The sequence below is a fragment of the Perissodus microlepis genome, chromosome 13, assembly GCF_051167445.1.
Source record: "Perissodus microlepis isolate ML-2025 ecotype Zambia chromosome 13, ASM5116744v1, whole genome shotgun sequence".
In the NCBI taxonomy this organism is placed as follows: Eukaryota; Metazoa; Chordata; class Actinopteri; order Cichliformes; family Cichlidae; genus Perissodus; species Perissodus microlepis.
This window is the reverse complement of record NC_140473.1, coordinates 4,518,935-4,536,426: the sequence shown is the minus strand read 5'-3', so window position 1 is coordinate 4,536,426 and position 17,492 is coordinate 4,518,935. Positions and strand designations below refer to the sequence as shown.

The 17,492-nt window shown below is 40.1% G+C and overlaps 1 protein-coding gene across 1 annotated transcript in view; it reads right to left on the bottom strand.

Annotated features, from left to right (window-relative positions):
* b3gat2 (beta-1,3-glucuronyltransferase 2 (glucuronosyltransferase S)) overlaps positions 1-17,492 on the bottom strand; it is a 68,896-nt gene that overhangs the window by 33,808 nt on the left and 17,596 nt on the right. Inside the window, exon 2 of the mRNA XM_084949418.1 lies at positions 782-926. Coding sequence (XP_084805544.1) covers positions 782-926 — 145 coding nt within the window. The remainder of the gene's footprint in view (positions 1-781; positions 927-17,492) is intronic.

The window sequence follows — 17,492 nt, the reverse complement described above, 5'->3', positions numbered from 1 at the left end:
TCAGTATGAATGTTTTCTATTGAGTGACAAGGACCTTCCATGTGCCCCATACACCGCACAGCCACAGGAACACTGGTTTTACTAAGAGTTTAATAAACAAGAATGCTGATACTGTTCTCAGCGACACAAAAACTAGAAAATGCCCATAAGAAACACAAATCTAAACACCAAATATCTGGGAAAAACTGATCCCAACAACTTTAAAGTTTGAACATAAGAATAACATTTTTTTTTAATTATATAACTTATAATTTTTCTTTTCAACCCCCCCCCATAAAGAAGTCACTGACAGAGAAGACATATGAACCTGTCTGCATATCTGTGTAGCTCAAAAGATATCCTTGATTTCTTTCTATAGTTTTAAGTACAGCATCTTGCTTTAACGGCCAGACATTTTGCTAGTAATAAGGGAGCCACAGACATTTGGTTAATATAATAAAATGTGTTAGATTTTTATTGTGAAATGTCTACTTGAACTCTTTGCCATGTCAGCTGACTGTCCACATAGGACACATTCAGTTTAACAATTCATCTTTTAGATTTTGGAACTTGAGCTGTCTGCGTCCTCCCTTTGGACCATTTGACCTTAAACCAACTTATTCATGCCAAATTCATTAAATGGATCTAAACCTTTAGCTACTTTTCTTTAAAAAAAATATAAAACACTAATCCGGATCCATATATCTCTCTGGATGTGGGGACATGGATGGTAGAAGCTCGTTATATTTATGTCCGACCAAGTAATCCTTGCACTTTAGCTGATGTACAGATTGCCTCTTACCTGCCATGTCGGTGGCAAAAGGTCGGTCTGGCCTCCAGCCAGTGTACCAGCCCACAACTTTACCCCCAGACACCAGGGGGCGCTCATATGCTCTGCCACCCACAAATCCCACAGGCCAAATGGATACACCTCGAGTACTACGCATCTGCAAAAAAAAGAGAAGAGAATGGGATTAGTGATGACTTCCTGCATGCGACCATTATCACAGAATGTGTGAAATGTAACTATTTGAGAGTTATTTAAAAACAGCAGGAGCAATGCTCCAATGTTAAAAGTCCATTTAATGTAGTTGTAACGACTCTGACCCCATAGAAGACCGCATTTTTTTTATCTGCACAATCGCTTTCCTTGCTAATCACAATACTTCTTCTGCAATAGGAAATCAGACACAATGTCGGAGCCTACAGGCGACATCCACCCTGAGGAGACGTCAAAGGCCCCAGAAAGTTAGAGACTGGGCGTGTGGTGTTGACTCTGAAATTAATTACTTTTGTGTCAGTTTGCGTAAGTGTTTAGACATCTTTAATTTCAACTGAAATGTGGGTGAGAGCAGCATGCAGAGAGTCTGTGGCTAACTGAATGAGACTAAATGAAAGTGTGCAGCGCGGAGCTGCCTTCCATTTTCACAGTGAATGAATTTGCACACAGCCCGAAGCAGTGCAACAAGAAATGAGACGAGGAGAGAGAGATAAAAGACTGGCGATGTGTGTGTGTGTGTGGTGGGGGAGAGGTTGGACTGTGCAAGGACCACTGAGTTTTTGTGTTCAAGTATGAAACATCTGTATCTTGTCTTTGTGTATGGATGCATATGTGTCTGCGTGACATTCCATTTTCCACCCCTGGCCACCCTGAAGCCGTTCATTGAGACAGCGCTCCTCATCGCTCACCCAAACAGCCTCCAGCCAGTCGCTCATGAGAAAGCAACAGAACAAAACCAAATCAGTAAGCAGCACTGCATTACTGCAGCCAGACATCACACAGAGTTCTAGCTTTTAAAGCCACGGGAAGCCAAGTGTATATATAGCACAATATAGAGAGGATTTACAGCTCTTTGCAAACTTCTAAGCAGGAGGAGACTTGGCACTGTGCAAAGAATAGCTGAGAGCGTATGGGCAGTAGACAAATAAAAAATACTCTGAAAAGTTCATGTTCACTAAGGTATTTTATATAGAATAATTCTGAATAAAGTGAATATTTCTACCTTGTTCTAACCTTCTGAGGTCATCATAGGTAGTAACCATAATCCTAACATTTGGAGAAGAGGGGAACCTACTTATTATAAATGATTATTTTCTTTGTTCCCCAGTTAGTAGGAGTTGGGAGAACAATTGCATAAAAACTAAATTATATTTCCTACTTGCTTAAATTTAGGGTTAGGGTTGGTGGGGTCATCACCAGTGACGGTTTCACACTCAGAGATTTTCCATGGAGTTCCACAGAGGGAAAAATTCTTTGTACCTGTCCCTGGTACTAAGCCCATACTGGTCACTACTCACCTGATGGATGGAGGTGAATCAGCACAAGTAAAACTAACTGATAGCCTATTAAATTTGTGTTAACGGTAACAGTTAATATTGATGTTTTAGTTGAGGGGTGGAGGGGCTGTCAATCTGCTACTGACAGCCTAATTAAAGAATGTCCTCCTCAGGCAAAACACATATTGAGCTCAGTGACTGGAGTTCTGAAACTGAATGAACTGAACAAACTGTAAGCTGCTACTGATGACACCATAAAATGTTAGATAAGATTTTAGCACAGTTCTCAAATGTTGTGCATGTAAATGTTGTAATATTAAAGTCAGTTTATCACAAAACTGATTTTTCTGCTCAGATCTCAGGGTTTATTCAACCCATTAAATTAACCTTGCATAACTAGCATAGTAACAGACGTCCCAGCATGCACTGTTTGAGGCACTCTTCTTTAACAAAAATAAACAGGTGTGTGTGTTTCTATATGTGTTTTTTGTGTTTAATACATAGAAAGATAAGTCCTGCTGCATGTGTGCACGATAATAAAAGGTGATGAAGCTTTGTATTGAATTCCCTACTGAAATGAGTTAACCACTTCAAACTAAAAGCCCATTTTAATTAAGCTTCAGTGGATTTGCAAGTTCAAACAACTAGCAACCTGAGCAGTTCAATAAATTACAAATCTCAATCAAACAAACAAAGAGTATACACAAGGCATGACATCTAACAAAGACAGCATTTTCATGTAGCTTTATCACTTCATACATATCACTACGTATATATATAATATAACCTAAACTGACTTGTATCGATGGCATCGTATTACAGCACCACACTCAAATTCAGTGAGCTCTTTACAGCAACCCTTCCTTTCCCAAATGTTTGTAAAAGCAGACTGAATCACTAGGTCTTGATTTGATACACCTTTTGCAAAGGGACTGGAAACACCTCTTAATTTGAAATAAGAGGAAAAAAATGGTGACCTATAAAAAGCCAGACTTCAGATAAATGTCTAAATTCATTGATTGCACAAAGCAGTTTAGTGACTGACTATGTAAAGTAGGACTACTGTATTGTGAATTCTATTATATTTTATCAAAGCAGAATAAATAGCAGCCCGAGTGACCGTGTCCAACTGTTCAGCTCTGTGTACGCTGCCAAGAAATGTTTGCGTTTTGGAAGAATTCAACACGGACATTTTACAAAAAATAAAATAAAATCCGTTAAGCGTAAATGGCCTGTATTTATATAGCGCTTTACTAGTCCCTAAGGACCCCAAAGCGCTTTACACATCCAGTCATCCACCCATTCACACACACATTCACAAGCTACATTGTAGCCACCCTGGGGCGCACTGACAGAGGCGAGGCTGCCGGACACTGGCGCCACGGGGCCCTCTGACCACCACCAGTAGGCAACGGGTGAAGTGTCTTGCCCAAGGGCACAACGACAGAGGCGAGGCTGCCGGACACTGGCGCCACCGGGCCCTCTGACCACCACCAGTAGGCAACGGGTGAAGTGTCTTGCCCAAGGACACAACGACCGAGACTGTCCAAGCCGGGGCTCGAACCGGCAACCTTCCGATTACAAGGCGACCTCCCAACTCTTGAGCCACGATCGCCCCTAAGCGTAAACAATAATAACACAGGAAAAGCCTGACATGAAAAAATAAACATGAAAAAGATGTAGTAAATTTGCTCTTGCTCTGCTACATCTTTGCAGTGCAAACCTTCTGACCCTGCTGATTCTTCAATCAGACTCACAGAAGTTTCCTTTTGTAAACACAAAGACAGATAGCTGACGATGTCCTCACTGCTCTAAAATGATTTCCCTAACTCAGTTCCCGTTCTCATCCCAAAACGTAACATGTTACTTCATGTGATAAATCGTATGTTACTCTTTCGGCCACCCAATACGTCTCTATGTTACGCGTTCGGAAACGGCAGGAAACTTGAGAACCGTTTGGAATGAATCTACACATGTACATTTCTTTTACTTTCGAATCATTAATCGCTTTGGAAAACAGTATCTAATACGATTAAGACTGTCGTTAAGGTCAGGGATAAGGTTATGGTTAGGATTAAGGTTAGGGTTAGGGCTGGAATACACGGCTGGAACGTGTGTTACCGATGGGAGCGTCATTCTAGCGGATTCCATCCACAATCCGGTGCGTATCATAGGGACCAGGAAGGTTACCTTTCACGTTCCTATGGGACGCCTTGGGACTTGACAAATCGGCGGTATGTTACGCATCCGGAATGAGAACGGTCTGGTTTTTTCCACATGGAAACAATCGATCTGGTTTTGGCAACAAGGGCCAAAAAACTGCAATTCCCCTAGTGACCACATGATGCTGGTTCCAACAGCAGGTCAGTCCCATAGACTCCAATATTAAGATGCCCACCTGGACATGCAGGGTTTGTGTGCCAGTGCTCACCACCACAGATTCAGACTTGGACTCTTATTTTCAGTGTGCCGATGGTGGCTTGTAAAAACCTTGCTGTGTTGGGGTTGGTGCAGCCTGTCCAAGAAGTTTCTCTCTCTTTTTTTTTTGCAAGCGAAACTCTTGCATGTTATCAGCGTGTAACTCAGCCCTAATTAGCAGGTATTTGTGTCGTAAAGTTTCTGAATACAGCTTCCTAACCTAGCTTTCAAGGATTTGCTTGATAAGCTTGGTTTGCTTTTGATCAGCTGTAAAACAGCCTGTTTCAGTTTAAGCGTTGTTTTCAATAAATTTCATGCTCAAAAAATGTTTTGTCTCACTCCTATTTCTTCTTGTTGCACATTGAAGCTCTACTTGGAACCTTGTTTGTCATGGTCCTGGGTCGTTGACCCAGCATTTTGTGCTTGTTGTCATTATTATTATTATTATTATTATTATTATTATTATTATTATTATTATCTTATGTTCTGGGGTATTCTGACTATATATATATATATATATATATATTAGGGGTGCAACGATACTCGTATCGATATTGAACCGTTCGATACAGTGTTTTCGGTTCGGTACGCATATGTATGAACAATACAAAATTTTTAATTTATTTTATCAACTTTCCTTCTGACGATGCTGTCTGTGTTGAGCGCTCAGTGGATCTGCGCTCGACAGTGCAGCCTAGGCGGAGTAGTCGAACGCAGATCCACTGAGCGCAGGGCAAGCGAGCGAGACATTAAGCTCTCCTTGCAACATGGCAAATTGAACCTCCCCCACCCTCATTCAGATGTGGCGTTTGGAACTATTTTGGTTTTCATGTGAAGTATGACCCTGAAGGTAAGCGCATCATGGACAAAAGTAAAACAGTATGTTGGATGTGCCACGCAATGCTCAATTACATTGGTGGGAACTAGTGCGTTAGCGCAGTTAGCTCGTTAACGTGTTGACGCAGTCCAGTCCCACGCATTAACGTCATTAACGTCATTTCAACGAGATTAACGCTGACAGCTCTAGTGGGAACACAACGAATATGACTGCACATTTACTCCGACAGCATCCTAGTGCAAAGACAAGTGGAAGCAGACAAAAACAACAAGCACGCATGCTACAAACTTTACCCGAATCATTTAGACAGCCGTTAGCACATGATTCTCCTTATGGGACCTGATATGTTTAATATGCTGCTGAGAATATAGCCCAGAAGAAGCGTATAGTATAGCTTTTATTTTGGAATAAAAAATGGACATTTCTCTGTAATAAACTCTCTTTTCCAAAGATGAGTGATTTCTCGATCAGATAGATTTATTATTTTATTACTTTGTTGTTTCAGCAACATTAAATTTAAAAACTGTACTTTTGAGTTAAAATATATATTTATAATTTTAATAAATGACAAATTAAAAAGGCATGAACATTTTTTTTGTATCGAAAAAATATCGAACCGTGACACCAAAGTATCGAACCGAACCGTGAATTTTGTGTATCGTTGCACCCCTAATATATATATATATATTTGCGGTTGGATGTTCTAGTTCTTTGGTTATAGTTTATGCTCCCAATCAGTTTCATGTTCTTTGTTTTGTCAGTGTATACTTCCTGTTTTACTTTGTAGATCCATTTGTGACTTCACTGTGTTCAGTTTTGTACTCTCCCTGTCTCGTCTGTGTAATTAGGATCAGCTGTGCCTCCCTCCGGTTTGCCATTTTGTGTTCCTCTGTGTGTGTATATATAGTGTCTGGTTAACTGTGTTCATCGTCGGTTCGGCTGTGTTGTTTTGTGTTTCTCCGTGTCTCTCTGCTCCTCGCCTCGTGTCCTTCCTTTGTGTTATGTTTCAGGTCAGCTTACTAACTTTCCCAGTTCAGTTTCCTTTGTAATTTTCATCACCACTTTGTGTCACTGTTGCCCGTCATCAATAAACCTCACTCGCATCACCGCCGTTGTCTGCAACTTGGATCCTTCCTCTCCAAACACCACACGACTACGGCCCCAGCCGTGACATTGTTAAGATCCAACCATGCAAAATATGATTTTTTGCCATTTTTCAAGTGGTCTTAAACTTTTGATCGGGACTGTATCTTAGCACTTTATCCTCTGCTCCAAAAAAACAACAACAACAACAACAACACAGCACCTAAAACACGAATTCAATTTTATTTTATTTATATAGCCCAAATCACAACAACAGTCACCTCAAGATGCTTTATACTGTAAGGTAGAGACCGTACAATAATACAGAGAAAGCCCCAGATGACCTCTTACAGGCAAGCACTCAGCCACAGTGGGAAGGAAAAACTCCCTTGGCCAGAACCAGGCTCAGGGAGGGGCAGCTGTCTGCCACGATTTGTTGGGGAAGATGGGAGAAAGACAGGACAAAAGAAACACTGTGGAAGAGAGCCAGAGATTAATGATAACTAATGATTAAATGCAGAGTGCTGTGTAGACACATAGTGAGTGAAAAGACTATTATAAGCTTGTTCAGTCAGGGCAGCCACGTCCATCTGTTATCTGCTGTCTAATGCAAACTTCCAGTGATCAACTCAAAGATTTCAGAGCAGCAAGAACAAACGTTTTAATGGGCTGGAAATCTTTGTTGTGTTCCAGCATAGCAACAGAAGCAGAAAACATGGAATGTGACATTTAGTTATACAGTAGTGTCAAAGATAATAAGTGTACCTTATTCTTCTTCCAGTAAGCACGCCTAGACCTAAGATTCCACAGCATGAGAGGAAGAGGATAAGCTGAACATTTAGTTAGTGGCTGACCTCACTCTGACAGAAAAGAGAAAAGCATCTTCTCGCTTCCCTTCCTCTTCCTTCCCTTTCATTTCTCTTCTTTCCATCTTTTTCCACCCCGCACCCTAACACCTCATCTCCTGCTTGGGGCCCCTGTGCATCACCAACAGCTTTGAAGCCCTTTCCCCATTAATACTGTGGCCCCTTGAGTTTGCCTGTGCGACGCTAAAACCCTTCCCCCTTGTTCCTCTTTTGCTGCTGTCTGCCTTTCTCTCTCAGGTCATTTTTCAAAGACTCGGCTCCTCTGCTTTGTGAAAACACAGATGAAAAGAAAAGGAGAGGAGGTAGAGAGCGAGGCAGGCTCGGTGTGTTTGTCGTTCCCAGATAGTTCCTGGAGTACGATCGTTAATATGGCTTAGCAGTTAAGTCCCAGTTTGACTGCTAAGGATCTCCTGGTTTTGAATGGAGCACTTCAAAGCTCAGTACAGTTTGACACATTATTAGAGAGCGCTGGATTGAACTTCATGCAAACATATTTAGAATCTGCAGCTGGATTTACAGCAAGCCGAGTGTTTTTTCTTCTAACAATAACACTTTGAAGACCAACATTTGATTTTCTTTTAGAACACACGTTTAGCTTTAGCCTGCCTTTACAAACCAGATTTCCACCACAAAATGATAAGAACACTTCTTATTTCTTGCACGAAGCACGAGTCTCTTTTCTATCTTTAGGTTTTTAAGTGTTCACAGGGGGCTTTACAAGTCACAATCAGTCATTTTCAGACACTTTCAAAGTGCATTCTCATTGTTTTTTTACAAGCTTCTTGCTGTTTTCTTAAGTATCATTCAAATGCCATGGAGAAAACACAAAACCACTTCATTTGTGTCCTCAAGAAAGGTCACGTCTCCTAGATTATTATTTCTGCGTGAGAAACAGCTCCCAAAGAAAATCTATGCAATGCTCCATATCAGAAGAATTTTACCAAACTGTAACTTTCTAATGAATATTTATCACATCAGCTGGAACAGAGCTACAAATAGCAAGGTTAGAAATCACTATAGTAGAAAACTGTATTAAACCTAACCTTATATGATAGCAAACCAGTTAGAGCCCTACAGTAAATTTTGCCATGGACTGTCTATGTCCTTGGCACAATTCATTGTCAAACATTCAATCAGTCGGCATTTCTGCACGATAAATGTGTTTACCCATCGTTTGATTAGTGAGTTTCTCAGTCACTACATGTGATACAACACACACCTACTGGGTTCACTCAGAACGTGTTTTCAGCCAGTCACAGACCAAGGCATTGTCTCCCACACACAGACTTTACTTGGGCAGTCTGCCTGTGCAGAATAATGGCTGTTCAAGCATATTTTACAACATCTTTTTTTTTTTTAATGAATCAGTATGCAAATCTTCAGAGGCTGCTAACCAACTTCTCTGGTACTTACAGTCTCATTTTGCCCTATTGGCTAGTTGATCAGGTCACTGTTTTCATGTTCTTTGACAGCATCAAGCTGCTTCTGTAGAAGATCACTAGTCTAGCGATCAGATGAAGTCCAACTCCAGTGTCGACTACTTCAGCGCGGACTGCCTATCAGGAAATCCTGGAATTTTCCAGTGGGTCTTACTTTTGCTTCCTGACTGTGGTATGAACTTGTGTAGCTGACAGGAAAGGTCATTATATCAGCTTCAGTGACCTGGTCAGCCAGCCAAAGTGGAAACACAAGATGGGCAGCACCAGTGGGGTCATTCCATCTCAAACTTGCCGGTTTTTACAACATTTCCTGCTTGAACTTCTAGAATTTGAGCTTGTAGTGGTGGCAAAAATGAAAGATATGCCAACAAAATACAATCTGCATGTTTTTAATGAATGTGTGCTCACATATGAGGCTTTTCAGGAGTGCTGGATGTTTTTTCTTTCACATTTTAATCCATCAATATTTTTTTGATGTTCTTTATCTGTCCCAAATGACAGAGTCTGATTTATTTTGATAAGAAAAATCAGTGAAAATTTCAGGCTTTTATATTTAATAGACTTTGAGATCAAAACATTGCCTCAGATTTCAACGTGCAACAAAAAGGCCTGAAGGTGGCTCAGCTGGGCATTTTTCAAAAAAATGTGCCTTGAAAAGTATTTGATACATGAAGCTAAAATTTCACAGTAATCCTTATAAATGTTCACATTTTCTACTATATAATTTTTATGGAAATCAGAGATGGTCGAGCAGAAGGCTCGTTTGATTTGAAACACATTTGTCTAAACTTCAGTGGATCGCTGAAACCAAAATACACATTACATCATACATAAGTTATTATTATACGTGCATGGCGGAATTGTTCTAAATTAATACCAAAAATGTACTTGGCTTTATAAATTTATATCTTTAAGCATGTTAAAACATTACTGAAGATTGCAGAATTTCCTAAATTCAAACACCAGCATCAGATCGGTACTCGATATCTGCAGATCCCAGATGCCAGGGTTTCCTCATCATATTGGAACAGGAAAAAAAATGCTTTGCACTCACCCTAACACCTCTGTTCTGCAGAATTTTGTTATTAAATTGTCAATTTTGCCTAAAATTGATTTTAAAAGTGTCTGTGTTGGTTTAGAGAAAATCAATTCACATCTGCTGCTTGTTTAGTCAAAAACTCAACAGCTGAGCGAAATGTGAGTATGACCAAGTTCATATTGATGTTGGATAAAAAGGAGTAAGAAGTCAATAATCCATTATACAGCCTAGTTAAAATACATCTGTCTAATATGAATGCTGGTTGAACCTCTGCATACAGAAGTAAATGTTCTTGATGTCGGTTTATAGCTTTCATTCGTCAGGTCGAAGTGGAACCGTTTCCAGACTGTGGACTTACGTGTTACAGGGAATCTGTTGATCTAGAGGGGCATAATGAATTGATTCAATGAATAAATTGAATTGATTTTGAATTGAATTGATTCAATATTGATGAATAAACACATGACCTTCAAGATCTCAAGCAGGAATCAAAATCAAGTTTTTTACATGATATTATATGTGTATGATAAAAAAAGATCACAGCAGCTCTGGATCCCTGAAATGCAGTATTTTGGTTCCGGCGAAGGAAACAGCCAAGTACAGATGCTGTCTCAATTTTCATTTTCAACACGGCGCAGTGCTTCCTATCAACAACAGTTCAATGTCAAAATGTTTGCTGGGAGCCGAACAAAGCTGTGGGGTGACAGTGTTTCAACAGATGGTACATTATTCTGCTCAGTGGAAACTGCTTTAGCGCATGCTGGGTTTTCATGCCATCGTCTGCAGACTGCTGCTGCCATGGAAAAAAGTTTGCAGCACAAACTTAAACCTTTATTTACACAGAGAAGGCTGGCTGAGCGCACAGGACACACTGTCATTCCCCGATGCCCTTTCGGCAGATGAATCAAACAATGTGACAAAAACAGGCACAAACAGAATAGCAAACAGAAGGGAGGCTTAGAAAAAGGCAGGTACAGCACGAGTCTGGTGTTTTGAGCTTAACGTGAACTTTCAGGTCACTGCACACGTCCACTTGCAAAGTGAAGTTTCTTTTCTGTTTCCCAGGGCACCCCTGACTAGTCTCAGCAGATGGCTGCATATGCCTGAGCCTGCTTCTGCCAGAGGCTTTTTCCTCTTAAGAGGGAGTTCTTCCTTCCCACTGTCGCCAAGTGCTGCTCATAGGGGATCGTCTAAATGTAGGGCTTTTCTCTATAATATGATAGGATTGTGTTGTTGTGAATTTAGGCTACTGTAAATAAATAAAACTGAGTTGAAACTGAAATTGAGTGAATTAAAAGCAGTTTTTTCTAAAGCATCAATGAGTCCTACACCTTTTTAAGTTCACCAGAGTTCCATCAGCATGTAAAAGAGAGATGACAGCTCCCAGACAAGGCCTTTTCAGACAGATACAAACGGTGTCTTACATCTCCGGTAATGAACCAAAAAGCAGAATGAAAGGAAAGAATAAAAGCAGAGGCAGCAGCATGTCTATGGTGACCTCCAAAAATAATTCTCTTTTCACATCTGAAAGAAAAGCTGAATTCTAACCACAAATGCAAAAGCAAACTTTTTAGTGTGTGTGTGACCCTGTCACAGTGCAAATATGCAAATGACTATAATCTGCGTTGCTGGATTTTTGGAACAGCATTAGGAAACAATTTGATGCATGGCATTAAAGGATACTTGTAATTTAATGAGTGTAATTTAATGGCCTCAGCCACATGGTATAAAGCACATCACCCCTCTAAATGTAAATTTAATATCTTATATCGTGTAAGATGCAAATTCCAGTTATTTAAGAACTTGATGCACTCATCAGATTAGTTAGGTCAAATAATTATGAGAAGTGGTCCTGGCGTGCTACACAAGTCAGGGTGTCTTGCATAAATCATGTTACTGTAACAAAAAACATCCAGCTTCGTTACAATACATCATCACAATTGACCAAATTAATCTCTTTGACTTCCATCACCTCTTCACATCTACAGTAAGTCAAGAGGAAGATCATTATTAGTATGTACCTAAACTGTTTCCTCCTTTCTGTTGCTGTCTACTAGAAGAGTAAACACTGCTGCTCCCACTGGTTAGCATCAGAAATATTGGTTAAATGCATATTTATTTTCAGAATGCATGAATACATTGTGCACAGGTGTGCACAATAATCTGCAGGGAAACAGACTGCTGGTGCTGGCCGTGCTTACATTAGCAACAGTCAGCAAACTAAACTGATGCCGTGAGTCTGCGGTCTTTTAAAAGTTTTAGCAACATTACAAATACTCTTTGAGCAGTAGTAGTATCAGCAGTACTTGTGTACTTGTTCAACCTCGACCATTAGACTGGGCTCAATGTGACTGCAAGGCCATCTTACTTTTAGAATAGTCTATATTAAAACTATTTTTAGGTAGTAATAATAATAAAGTCACAAGGACCATCCTGATATCATACACTGAATGGTACATTATTGACAATTATTGTATATTTCAACTATTTGCTCCAGGATGATTTCTTTCTTAATGTGAGTTGCTGATATAAGAGTAGGATTTGATAAATGCGTGTATGTGCTAGGAGGCTGAGGGATAGCTCAGTATTTTTTACTTTCAATTTAAATCACTACTCAGTTTGGTTTAGTTGCTGAAACATTCTTGGTTAGATTCAAAACTACTTGGTTAGGTTTACGAAGATGTGTTTTTTCTGGGTTAATGTGCTTCTTGTCTGCTCGTGGACAGCACTAGTGCTAAAAACCAGTGCGTCAGAAACCAGATGTCAAAGGAAAGTGTGTCTGTAAATGAGCCACAGCAGCAGATTTGACGGCGCTAATTGACGCTCCAGGGAGACAGCGGGCTGGAGAACGAGCTGGACCTTGTTGAGGGTCAGTCAGTAAACTAAAGCACCTGCAAGTGCCCCATTGGCAAAGACAAATCCTGCCATATGGATGGAAAAACACAAAATTGCAGGCAACTACGCATCTGTTATGACAAAACACCAAGCCAGTAGTTTATTTGCAGTCAGTACTTGTATGCTTATGTGGTCATTTTCCATAACAAAATCGAAATGACAAGAACGAAAAGTGAGTATTTTTTTAACTCTGATGTGGAGTACTGAAACATCAAGACACACAGCAGTAATAATAATAATAATAATGGATTGCATCAAAGCGCTTTACAATGCCACTATTCATTCACTCTCACATTCACACACTGGTGGAGGCAGCTACAGTTGTAGCCACAGCTGGCCTGGGGCAGACTGACAGAAGCGAGGCTGCCATATCGCGCCATCGGCCCCTTTGACCAAAGTGCAGCACAATGAACAAAAAACATACACAGCAGCCGATGCAGCAGACGTTTGGGCACAGAAAAAGTGTTAGCAGGCTCGATATGGGGCAGTCCAGTGTGTCTTCAACACATCTGACCACATCTTCTGAAATTAACGATGAACAACTGTTAGACTTCATATACAGACTGTCATACAGGAACTTCTTAGGTGTCTCACTTGGCAGCTCTAACTGCAGCTCTGCATTCAGTCCTTTATTGCCTAAATGCATCAAGCTTACTGCCAATTTAGGAGTAAACCAGAGAAAGCTCATTCCATCTTTTATTAAACAGTTTTCTGTCATCTCTTAATTTTTAATACTAACAAAAGCACTTTGTTCCTATTTCGAGCTCTTATTGTTCGGAGATATCATATATTTATCTGGGAAAATTCTTGTGCTGAAGTCCTGTTTCACTCAACGGCTTAAAGACTCACCAACAGTGCAGCAATCCTTTGAGAGCATTGACTCAAAGAAAAATATCTATAAAACACTGAATGTAATCCTCTGCACAGAAGGCTTCTATTTTAGGGAGTGTAGAGAATGCGTATATGAGTGAGTGCGCATGCTTTTTAATGTGTGTTTTCCACTGGAAGGTGAGTAAATCCATATTGTCAAAGCAATGTGCAAATAGTTTGTACACTAGGAAGGAAAGAATACACACGTTCTGGCATTCAGCTTTATGAAATCAATAAAGTCTATTCATTACAGCAGACCACAGCAAAATGATGATGTTGGATAAAGGATGACAACAAACAGAAGAATTACAAAGGCTGGTTTTAGTCTTGTACTGTGTCACTCCCAGAATGAGCTATCCTGTGAGAACCGGAGAACACAAACAACTCTGTCAGAAAGCCAGAAACCGCAGACCTCACTCTTATGATCAGGTTTGAAATCACGAACAAGCTCCACACGTCCCCCACAGGGACTGAAGAGAGGAAGGAAAACAATGAAAAGGAAAACAACAAGTTTGCTACAAGAGCATACAGTGGAGCTTGTGGACACAAAATAATTTTTTTTCTAGATAAGAACGGCAAACCTTCAGCTGAAACGTCTCTGTGTGGACCGTACATGCTCTCTGTCCACACCTGTACTTAAAGAAAGCAGACTAAGAGTTTTTCTTTCCAGTGCTGGGCAAATCACTTTCTTTCACCTGAACAGATTTTAAATAATGGGGGATCCCAGTATAGTACTATATTACAGTATAGTATAGCACAATATATTGAATATTGATGTTGATACTGTATATTTGTACACAGAAGCCAGCACACATTATCAAAACCTTTTAAAAATCACAAGCTTGTATATGAATAAAAAGATGCCTCCCAGGACCATCCAGTCTGAATAATAGACACCTTGCTGTCTTCTGTTATAATGAAATGTGAGGCCAATCTCTGCACCAGCACCAAACATCGATGTGCTTGGTCGAGATTCCTTTGCTTTACATTTGAACGCTCTGGGAACATCTTTGGCCCTGACGAGTCACGCGTTCAACAGTCGTGTCTAACAGCGTCTCTCTGCTTCTCTACATTAGTATGAGGCAAAGGATGATGGAAGGAAAGGTGGACGAGAGGGTGAGAATAAAGACAAGTGAAATGCTGAAAAAGAAGTGGAGCCAAGGAGCAATTCAATCAAAAACACAAACACTTGTTTGCCAGTTTGTATTGTTTGTATTTGATACCTTTGCTGTCTCACTCTTTCTCTGTCAAGAGGGGTAATCTCACTGTGGTGAGCTCAGATTAGGTACAACTGACCGCTGGTTCCAAATTTGTGGCATTTATATTCTGGGCGATTTCATCTTAGACCAACATGGCAAACACAGTTTGTCTTTTGGAGGTTCCTAAATGCCTCCTACCAATGAAGAAAACTATGACAATTAACAATTAAAGTATTTAAAGCAAAACATCTAACATCCTAAAAAAGATGTCATTGTACTTATTGTACAGATTTTGTATTCATTTTGTTGACCAGTGATTTTTATCACAGTTTTTCTCAGTGCCCTTTTCTTTCTGGCAGAGAAGACGAGGTCCAATCAGAACTATTTAAGTTGTGCTGAAAGGGGGACGAGCTCAGTTAGACATGCTAGCTCCCATGCTCCCTGTTTCTCATGAAAACGCCATAAAAGCTGTGATTCTTGTGTTTTGATTCTAAACCGTATGAAGCAACTCTCAAACTTTTACACTCTTCATTTTAGTCAACTTTAGACTGAGTCAACGATCACCTTAAACACTGCACAGTGAAAATCTCATTTTGTGACAATCCTAAATAACACACAAATTTAGCCGTGTGTTGGTTTGTGGGAGCAGAGTGACCTTAGATGGAGTCAAATCTCCTCCCTGTGTTATTGTTTCAGCCGGTCTTGAGACAGTACACACTGAAAAACATCCATGATTTTCCTAAAACCTATCAGAACAATTTTTGAACCTTACTGAGGGAATTCAGCTGTATGTATCGTCCTAACTTAACTTGTTCAACAGCTTTGCACCAGCCCTAAAGGAGGCTCCATTTCAAATCCATTCAACCACAACAATCTCCTTTATTTGCCAGGAATTCTCTCACCTCTACGATGGCATTGAACACTTCCCCCTCACAAACACAAACAAATCATTTTGAGTTGGTGTTTCATAACAACATCAACTTTTCTGGATCTGTAATGGAAGTTCCCAGAGGAATGAAAAACACAGTTTGTGTTTCAGCACCATGGACAGCTCACGGATCGACGGGAAGGCTCACAGCTGAAAATGTACATTGAGAGACTGTAACTGCCAGTGGAGGAGGCAGTAACATGTTAACAGTGGCTGGCTGCCCACTGTGAGCAGTGGTTCATTTCCCAGTGACATGAGGGTCACTTTGGCTTGACTTGAAAATAAGAAGCAGGAATAAGGCAACAGATTTCTCACAGCTCTCGGACAGACGCTTTTTCTTTCTTCATTTTTATATTTTATGTGTTGTTGGGTTCTGTGGCATATTTAAAGAGGCTTTTCTTAAGGAGGACACAGTTCAAAAGCAGGTCAGGAAACTGGAGCTATTCCAGCAGCCTACAGGGGAGGTTGTGTGTATCCCTGAGAGACAGTGGCTCTGACAAAAAGGGAACATTTGACCTGTGGAAATGAGAACTGGTTGCAAATACAGATGTTTCTGTCAAAGCTGACAGGTGAGCACAGACTAAGAAGAGAAGGGGGAACTCACTTTATAAAAAACAAACAAGAAATGCTGGATAGATGGATTTGTCCTGTGAAATAAAGTCTGTCTAACTATATTTTCTGCTTTAATAGTGTATGCCACTGCCTTGCAAGCTATTATATGGGGATAAAAGTCACAAAATATTTTTTATAAACAATTGAGAGGTGCAGCACATCTTCACACAAGAATCAAACTTTAAAGTTATTTAAAACTTTCAATGGAATATAATGTAATGCAGCCCACATGCATCCTGTAATCTTTAAACTATTTTTTTCTACTGCTAAACAGCTTTCCACATTTGACATCTTCTTCACTGAACCAGCACACATATATGCATGAGGTTCCCTAAATGTGCATGGGGATTTACAGAAATCATCTTCATCTCAAATACATTATTACCGGTGATGTAAAACAAAAAGTGCAAGCAACATTAGATCAGATGCTTTTAGCAACCTTAAATTAGATAAGCAGAAGAGAACGAACGGATGGATGGATGGCTGGATGGATGGATGGATGGATGGATGGATGGATGGATGGATGGATGGATGGATGGATGGATGCTTTCTTGGTTTTAGTATGTTCAGTATGTGTGTGGCAGTCACTTTTGAAATGAAGTCCTTTTCAGTATCATAAGTTTTCTCTTAAAGGGTTTTTTTTCATTTGCTGTTCCAAGAAGATTAAAAAGAATAAAAAGACACCAACCAAAAGTTTGGTTTTAGAATAAAAGGTAAATGGTCTTCTCTTCCTTGTTCCCTGATTTTCATGACTTGGGGAAAAAAATCTAGTTTTTAAAAATTTACTTATTCTGACTGCCTAGTGTCTGGGTTATGGGGTTATGGTTGGGTCAATGATTACTCGGACCTCAAATGGATAAGAAATGGATGTTCTAAATCTAATCCTAGAGAGGTCGGTTGCCTTGGTTGGTTGATTCTTGAGAAATATTGTCTGGCTAAATGACCTAAGGCTCATGCAGCAAAGGGTTTCTTCCTCAGCTGACTGTGGAAAGAAGCCACTGCTGGAATACTTCCAGTTTCTTGACACACACTTTCTTTGAGGTGCAGTT